The 9680-nt window shown below is 39.5% G+C and overlaps 1 protein-coding gene across 8 annotated transcripts in view; it reads left to right on the forward strand.

The window, feature by feature from the left end:
- The window catches only part of LRRC8B (leucine rich repeat containing 8 family, member B), a 75409-nt gene extending 66433 nt beyond the window's left edge, over positions 1-8976 (forward strand). For all 8 annotated transcript variants that reach the window (XM_005863354.2, XM_014537344.1, XM_005863353.2 and 5 more), the window contains one exon: positions 5457-8976. In XM_005863354.2, the coding sequence (XP_005863416.1) occupies positions 5457-5729 (273 nt within the window). In that variant the 3' untranslated portion in view covers positions 5730-8976. The remainder of the gene's footprint in view (positions 1-5456) is intronic.
- Positions 8977-9680: the final 704 nt, after the last annotated feature.

Here is a 9680-nt window from a genome sequence, read left to right on the forward strand (position 1 = left end):
GTGACAGGGGGCAGCGCCCCAACCCCCTGATCGGCCCTGCTCTGTGCGTGACAGGGGGTGGCGCCGCAACCTCCCTATCGACCCTGCCTTGAGTGTGACAGGGGGCGGTGCCCCAACCCCCCAATCGGCCCTACCCTGAGCGTGACTAGGGGTGGCATCGCAACCTCCCGATCCGCCCTGCTCTGTGCATGACAGGGGGCGGCACCCCAACTCCCCAATCGGCCCTTTTCTGAGCCCGACCAGGAGCTGCACCTAGGGATTGGGCCTGCCCTCTGCCACCCGGGATCAGGCCTAAGCCAGCAGGTCATTATCTCCCGAGGGGTCCCAGACTGTAAGAGGGCACAGGCCCGGCTGAGAGACCCCCTCTCCCCCCCGAGTGCACAAATTTTTGTGCACCAGGCCTCTAGTAATACATAAGCAAAATGGTAGAGATACCATGCCACCAACCAATCCTGGACACCAGGGCTGCCCCTGAAAACTTGATTCTGCTGCCACTGCAGCCTTTGCCCTTCCATCAAATAGATTCTTAGTGATTTCTGCTGCTTGGTGACTCTACCCCAATTCAAAGTCCAAGTCTGAGCATTGACTGGTAGAGTTATGAATGCTCACACTCGAGCACCAAGATAAGATAGGGAATTCTCTAGATAGCAGAGCTATTGGGCAGTTCCCCAAATGACAGACATTCAGCGGGAGGGCCCTCCAGAGTTTCTTCCACAGGATAGTACTAGGTGTTATCACAAAAGCAGTCAACATTTCTTTTTTATCATACTTTTGCAGCAGGATACTTCAGAGCTTTTTATAAATGAGTATGCGTTTTGCTTCTCTAAGAGGGAGGTATGGTGTGCAATATTTGTCAAACTTACTTGAGCAAGACACTGTTTCATAGTAACTATGAGTTTCGTGGAACACATCCTGAGAATGCTGGAGGCGGAAAATCTAAAAAAGATAGAGATCATGCACAAAGGATTGCAACAGACATGCCCAGATGTAATAAGAAGTGAGAGCACTTAGCAAAGTGGACAGAATGGAGTGTGCCTTGAGGTCTGCAAGTCAAGTTCATGTTTGATTCATTGGAAAATAGCTGTGGTGAGATTGAGCTTGAAAGTTCTAGTTAGCTTGAACTGGTAGTTTCAAAGGTGGCTCTGATTATGGTGCATAGAAGATTGGGCCCTGGCCAGAAGGCTCAGTTGGTTAGAGTGTCGTCACAATACACCAAGGTTGTATTATGTTCCCAGGTCAGGGAACATAAAAGAATTAACTAATGAATTCATAAATAAGTGAAACAACAAATCAGTGTTTATCTCCCTTTCTCCTCTCTCTCTCTCTCTCTCTCTCTCTCTCTCTCTCTCTCTCTTTCTCTCTCTCTTCTCTCTCATCAATAAATAAAACCTTTTTTTAAAAAAAAAGAATTGGGAGAGGACAGTCAAAAAACAAAACCCCATGAAAAGGTTTAATCAGTTATGATTTACAATTAGGAATACAGATCTAAATGGAGAGACAAAGACTCCTACCTTAAAGATATGGGAGCCAAATCTACCCACAGCCTAAGCTAAGAATGGTTTTTAATTTTTTAAACGGTTGGGGGTAAAACTCAAAAGAATAATTATATTTTGTCTCACATAAAAATTATATGAAATTCAAATTTCAGTGTTCATGAGTAAATTCCATTGCTCTCATTTGTGGGCCTATATTACAAAAAAATTAGGTTCAATTATTATTATATTTTGACTTTCATCACTTAAATATGCATGAAATCTTTTCTCTCTTGTTCTATAAGCACCTACATAATTTTCAGTTTTGCCTCTTGGCCCACAAAACCTAAAATATTACTATCCAGCCTCTGCTCTAGTCCACTGCCCTCCTTTTACTGATACTGAACTGAGGCTCATAGTAATTTGAACTGAGGTCTGAAGCTACCCAGTGATGGAACCCAAGTGTTTCAACCCCTATTCTAGAGCTCTTTCTAGAGCATCTTAGATGCATCAGTCCAACTGATGTTAATATGAAGAGTGGTGTGTGTGGAAGACAGGACAGGGAGAGGCAGCGTCCATCTCTATCCCAGTGCTAAAGTGTCATTGGATGCTCATCCATAAGGAACGTGATGGAGAAGCACAAGGAAGGGGGTGACAGGGGATTCATAGCGTCACTCAAATCTTGTAAACCAGCCCAATTGACACCTAGGTCTTCTGACTTCTACATTTCTGTATTTAAAGCATTTCTTGTATTAACTCAAAGATGTCTAGCCATGTGAATTCCTCCTTATTTCACACATTAATGTGATATGATGGGGAAGGTCACTTATATATTTGGTTGGTACTTCCAAGTGAGATAGCATGTGTCAATGGCCAGAAAAAAAGGAAATCTGACATTGAGAAGGATTCTGAAGTAAGGTCCCAGCCTCTGGGAAACGGAGGATTTCATTATCAATGTCAGCCATAGATATAGGAAGAGAATCACCCCCCTTCAGATGTCCTGGGGATATGAGAACATTTTGTTGAAAATATTTGGTTGCCAGAGAATTCTAGGATATAGAGTGATATTGGAGCTATTCATTTTGTTCATTGTATAGTTTATTGTATTTATATATTATAGTTTAGTCTATAAAACCTTTCTGTTTATGAACTTTATTACCTCTCTGATCAAATCTATAAGTATTTCTTTTGATTTTTGAAAAGCAATCAGTGGTCCACCAAGGTAATTCTTTTGTTTCTGGTTCATATATTATATGGTCTAAGAAAGAACATGCTAAATGAATTCAGTATAAATAAATGCTATACAAATTTTTTTAAATAAAATTCATTGGCCCAGTCAAAAAATGTTTGGTGTTCTTGTAAGCTTCATGCAAACTCTTTTTTAAAGGTGTAAGTAGATTTTTCAGGATGAGATTGCTGAGTTGAAAGAAGGTCTTGAGTCTCTAACATACTCCCCAGCCTCCTTTAGCAAAATTGAATCCCAGTAGATGAGTTAGGGCTTGTGCTTTCACGGGGTGCTGATGTTGAGAAAAAGCCTGAGATGGACACTTAGTTCTAGGGAAGTGGTTCCACTAACCACAGCCCTGACTCACTGTCATGGCAGCAACACAGACATGTTGACAGCCGGGCCTCAGAGGCTCACTTCCTTTGCCTTGTGAAATCCCTCTCCTGGAAGTCGCTAAGATCACAAAGTCTGAAATTTGGAAGAAGATTGGTGAAAACCTGGATAGGGCTGACAGCCCAACAGAAGGAGAGTGAGGGCCATGGCTTCAGGGTGTCCACCCACTAGGCAGTCAGTTCCATTGAGCAAGGTTCTTCCTGGCATCTGAAAGCGGACCGAAGAAGTGAGATGGATACCCTGATGCACCTCTGGTTAGGGCTCTCTTCTTCATAACACCCATTACAGACTAATTAATTGTGTAATTGTTTAATATCTTTCTCTCCCATTAGACCACTGTTTCTCAAATGGGGACAACTTTGTCCCCCAAGAGACATTTGCCTGGAGACATTTTTGGTTGTCACACCTGGGGAGGGGAGTGGCACCAGCACCTAGTAGGTGGAAGCCAGGGATGCTGCCAAACATCCTACAATGCTTAGGGCACCCACCACACAAAGAATTATCCTCTCCAGATGTCAACAGTGCACAGTTAAGAAACCCTGCATTAAACTAAGATTCTTAAAGACCCATCTGTCATGCTCAGCACTTTATCCCCAACACCTAAGCACAAAAGGAGGCTCTCCGCACACATTTACAACTGGTTTGCCTAAGTCATTGCTTAGGCACCAGCCGGCACTATCCTGAGCATATTGCACAGGACTTAATGTTTCCTCTACCCCTATCTCCCTGACTCTACTTCCGAGCTGCCAATGTCTCTGAAGGGGTGACATTTCTTCTGTCTCATCTCTCTGTCATATCTCTATATTGAAATCTACATATGCATAGTGTTGCATTTGCATTCTTGAGAAGAGATTGTAATAAAAGGGTAGATGTTTTTTCATTGCTTATACCTAGTATTTTGAGGTACAGTAATGAGCTATATTGAATGCTGGTTTTAGCGACAGTGATCATTAGGTTTATTATCAAGACTCTTCACTACTGAGTGTATGTGCGGGGGATGGAGGGGAGGGGGGGTGGCAAAATAATGAGCATTTATGAATATAGTATGGCAATTCTTTAGTTTGTATAGAACATGTTTATCCTTTTGAGGAGATCATTTTGGATGGCCCCAGAAGTTCCAGCAGAGAGCTGGGTTGGCGTCAGCCCCTCCCCTCCGGAGTGCTCCTATCCTCCTTGTTTCTAACACAGCCACTTCCCGAACCAAGAGCCCATGTTTCATGGTAGCAAAGATGCCCTGTCCCCACCTGTATAACTATGTGGAGTGTTGTAGAGTGAGGTGTGTGCAGCCCAGCTCTGCTTGGCCCAAACTCACCCCTCAGTGGCAGGGTGAGAGTTGAGGGCACTGTGCATGCCCAACTGTCCTGTGGACCTCTTTCCCCAACAAGCCCTATCTCATATACACACAGTGGCTCTCTTAGAAATTCACATGCAACCTACCCACCAGATAGGGGAGCGGTTCAGTTGAGTGGCTCCAGGAGTTCACTTAATTGCAGGCTATTTATCATATTTTAAATTATTTCTCTGTGTTACATCATTTAATCGAACCAGCCAGAAAACAGGAAGAAGGGTAAATAAATATTCGTGTATATGTAGAGGGCAATGAAATATATTATCATGTCTTCTTGTCTCTGCTTCTGTCGACTTTTTTTTTTTTTTTTACAGAATAATGTTTTCAGTCTATACTGTGAAACCCTAAGGAAATAGCCTCATGTCTGTTCTCAGGATGTTTTTGAGGGTGTTGCTTATTACATAAGACAGTAAATTCTTCACAAGGACTCTGGAGAGCAATTTATTTCTGATCTAGGACTCAAGAATAATTATGATTCTCCTGAGTTACTAGCTTTGACTTTTTTTTTTTACAGAATAATGTTTTCAGTCTATACTGTGAAACCCTAAGGAAATAGCCTCATGTCTGTTCTCAGGATGTTTTTGAGGGTGTTGCTTATTACATAAGACAGTAAATTCTTCACAAGGACTCTGGAGAGCAATTTATTTCTGATCTAGGACTCAAGAATAATTATGATTCTCCTGAGTTACTAGCTTGTTTTTTTTACCCCCTTAGGGACAATCAGTATGTAACTGATTAGGTTTTCTTTGAGAATTGCTTATTAGAATGTTTAGAGCCAAATGGGTTGCCCACCCACATATAACAAGGGTTTAAAAGTTTATGGTAGCCTCGATTCTGACTCCATGTTGGGATGTCCTTGTTTTTCCTTTATATTTTCCATCTACTTCAAATTTATCATCAGTGTTACATGTAAACATCCAGAAATGTTTTTGGAAAAGGGTAGAGGTATACATAAGTAATTGTACTATAACAGGCCATCCAAAACTGGTCTTACTGGCTTTTTTCTTTCCGTTTCCAGATTGAGATGCTACCAGATGGGCTGTTTCAGTGCAAAAAGCTGCAGTGTTTACTTTTGGGGAAAAATAGCCTGATGAGTTTGTCCCCTCACGTGGGTGAGCTGTCGAACCTTACTCATCTGGAGCTCATTGGTAATTACCTGGAAACACTTCCTCCTGAACTGGAAGGGTGTCAGTCCCTAAAACGGAGCTGCCTGATTGTCGAGGAGAACTTGCTCAATACTCTTCCTCCCCCGGTCACAGAACGCTTGCAGACGGGCTTAGATAAATGTTGACTTAAAGAGAAAACTTCTAAAAGTGTGCCCCAGGGCTTTAAATGAGAACTAAAATTTCCTAACTTATAAAGATTTTTAAAATGGGTAATAATTATGACTAACTATAATCAAATGTTTTATTAAAAAGCGTCTCAGTGTCTAAGTAAACAGGTAAAAAGTGTTAACACTGAAATGAGTTTTGTGAATAATTGATCTTTTACTTATTGACTTGTAAGAGGTACGCTTTGAGGGTGGAATGGGGGACATGAAATTATTGAATGTCCACCTTGCAGTTATTACCTTGAAGATTAGATATTCTTTCCTCTCCCTCCCCAGCCCCATTACTTATTTGCACACTTGTTTTAACTGACGTCCTGATTGGATATTTATCAGCTAGACCATAAACTCATCAATATAAATGCCCTTGATGTACACTCAACGCTGTCTTTGATTTATGTTCTTAATTATTTTTAGGCAGGGTGTCTGGTGCTTGGCAGAATTCCTTCTTGGTTTTTTACTTCCTGTCCCAGCTTGATTGAGTCTTCCTTCCTGTGGTTTTCTCTTAACAATGATGAACCTGAGAAAGTGCCTGCTTTGGGCCTCTGCATAGGACAGGAGCAGGGTACTTAGGACATGTCACCCTTGGGACATCCTGAAAATCCATGTCTTCTCCAAGATTTCTTCTTGTGTATCATCAAAGCTTTTTTTATTTGCTCGTAAGTGTTTATATTAAATGTAAAACATAAATATTTTTATTGCATAATCATGGATTCAAAATCTGTGGGAATAGTTTTTGTAAGGTACAGAGAACACATGCATTTCTGTAAGAATTTACTATTAACATGCTTGGGGTTTTTTTTTGCCTGCTTATGATTCTCATGTTTGTGTGCATTCACCAAAATGTTTTTGTACTCTGCAACTAATTACTTTTGGATAACAAAAGCCTTGTGTTTCATGCCCTAAAATATGTAAGGGTTTCCTTATAAAAGGATGGCCACATCATCTACCTCTCTCTTCCCTTGTTGCTGTGCTATTATTGTACGGGTACAATTCTTAATAACTTCAGAAACTGTGATGGAGGGGAGAGGTAGAGATTTCAATCTTTAAAACTGACTTCAAAATATCTTGTAGAAATTAAGAGTTAAACCAAAACACTTTACTTTCTTCTCCATCTGCATGATCTGTAGATATGATTATCATGTAAAACACTCAGCCTCTATCATTGTTTAAGATGAGTTCTCAAAGCTCACAAAGAAATAAACCCATTTAACTGGAATTCATCTCATGCTTCTGGTTAACTTTTCTGGAATACAATTTGCTCTTTTTTTATAAAGAGCTTTTGTGTTTGGCCTTCTACCGTGCATATTGTAAAACGAAAATCAACGGACTCATTTTGGGTAAATGTACATTTTTAATGTGTTTCTCTAGGCATTATGATGCCATCTAATTTTTGGTGTGACTATGAAATAATGGATTAACAGCACCTAGACAAAACTGGAAAAACACTATGGGTAAAGAGTACCGTAAACATGGAGTTGTGATGTTTGCTGTTTTTCTTGCTTTGCCCATTCCAAAAAGATGAAAGTGAGTCTTTATAACAAAATGTAGCTTCCCTCTCCTGCCACACACACCTGGACTGAATCTCAGAGAAAGAATTGTTTGCGTCAGATGAATTTGAATAATATTAGCTATAAAAATTATAAAACACCAAAGGCTGCCTAAACCTTATGGTTTATTCTGAATGAGAAGGAATGGTGTAAAAATGTAATTCTTACCAAAACTTGCCTTTAGTCAGAACATTCAAGTTCTCAGGGACCCAGGCATAACTGATGAAACTTTCTTCTAGGACTTCAGAAAACAGATTCTGACTATATCTAGAGTTCTTTTTGTCATTTTTCCTATTTTTAATGTGAGTTGATGCTCATTTTCATATTTCACAATAGAATTGTCATGTGTGTTGATCCCGTGTTAGATAGGATTATCTTAAGTTTTGGATGTGAACAAGAAACATGGAGAGGTATGTTCTCAGAACTTAAATGTTTGGGGACAAATAAATAGCCATAATTTGTATGAAAATTTTCATCCTCTTTTCTAAAGAAGAGTTTTCAAAACAAATTTTAGATTGTTACCATTTTCCTGACAAACTAGTTCTCCCTGGCTAGTCACTGGTTGTATTCACATGCGAAAGTCAATAGATAATCTTCCTTATCACCTCTCTCAATTTCTGAAAGTGAGTTACTATCAGGATTAATAGTGAATATTGTAAGCTTCTTTCCAAACATAAGGGTGTAGTAACTGGTGCAAACTCTGTTCTCAATGCCCTTAAAAAGTTCTCAGATTTCTTTCTTATTTCATCCTTACACACCAGTGTTTAGGTAGCTTTTGAAATGACGTCACACCAATGCAATGAACTCTGAGACCACCACCTGACACACAAAAGGGGTTTAATGCCACCTTTCCTGCGTGGTTGGAACAGATCATTTTATATGTGTTCATATTCATGTATGGGGAATTTAAATGGAGAAAATGAAGTTGGTTCACTTATAATTGTGAGACGTTAGTTGGCATTTGATTTCCAAGAATGTGCAGTACATTTTCCAAAAAATAAACATGGATGTTATTCAGAACAAAGTTAATGGCATTGGTTCATTTTATTTGCATGCACACACATAGACACATGCATACACCGATATATGCAAAATGTAACATTAGTCTTGGATATGTTTAGTATTTTTTCCCAAAGTTGCAAGAGGATATTTTTTATTCATATCTCATAATTATGGAGTGTTTTTTTTCTCTTAGTTACATTTTTTAGAAACTGATTGCTCAACCTTAGCCTGAGAACCTAAGCAGTTTTAAGCATTTCTGGTAAGATATAGTGTTCCTTTCCTAACCTACATCAGGGTGACTCTGTGACATATAGATACTGTGTTTTCATTCTTCATCCAGTCTTAATTTCCCCCTGGATGTCACCATATGTCACTGTTGCTTAAAGAATGTTTGTGTGAAACAGGGTAGAGATCCTCAGAATCTCAGCACTGTGGCATACACAGCATGTGTGTGCTGTGGTGAGCTGCAGTGAGGTATTTGCAGACCTTTGTTGGATGGTGAAAATATTTGTTTTTGTTCAAGTGCTTCATGATTCAAATTTTGTATGTTTAATTAAAACTGCATAATATTGATGGGTTCAGAAACTATTATAATAAACAATTCTGTGGATTTATAGCTTTATTTCCTTGTATTTTCAATAAAATGCTCTTTCCATCTTTGTTCTCTTATCATTGTCCAATATACATAAGGTATTTTGTTTTCTCCCTCCACTCACTCACCTCCTTAAATTTGATCAGCACTTGTACAGTAACAATATATTTGTGCTAGGGAACTCACAGTGACACCTGAGGAGAAGCCAGAGCCTATAATCATGCCTAGTTGAGTAGTTCTACCTTTCCCACCCCTGCAGCATTTAGAGCTAATCCAATGGTCCTCCATCTCTCCTAAAAGCATGAGAATATAACTGTAAGTCGGTTTTCAGGAACTATATATTGCATTAGAATCTGTGTTTATTTTTTCTGGAAACAAGAGGAAGGCTGATGGGAGAGGGGAAGAGTTATTTTGTACCCTTGTTTGAATTATGACGACACATACATGAAACTTGCAAAATGCCCTAAATATAATTCTCATCTTCAGCCGGATATGAAAGCTGAAGCAGTGGAAAATCTGCAGTCCTATTTAATTGCTTTCTTCCTGTTTCTGGTCCATCACCTCTCTATCCACTGGGAACTATCTATTATGTTCCTTTGGTAATGAACTACATTCTCTTAAAATTTTTTTTTACATGAACAATCTCATCACCACGAAAGCATTAACATGGAAAATATAAGCCAAAGCACTGAATTGAGATGGTTTCCAGTTGAACTTAATTTATACTGAAGTTTTGCATTTAACTTGTATAATACACTACTGCTGAGAAAA

Source organism: Myotis brandtii, unplaced genomic scaffold (assembly GCF_000412655.1).
Source record: "Myotis brandtii unplaced genomic scaffold, ASM41265v1 scaffold177, whole genome shotgun sequence".
Lineage (NCBI taxonomy): Eukaryota > Metazoa > Chordata > Mammalia > Chiroptera > Vespertilionidae > Myotis > Myotis brandtii.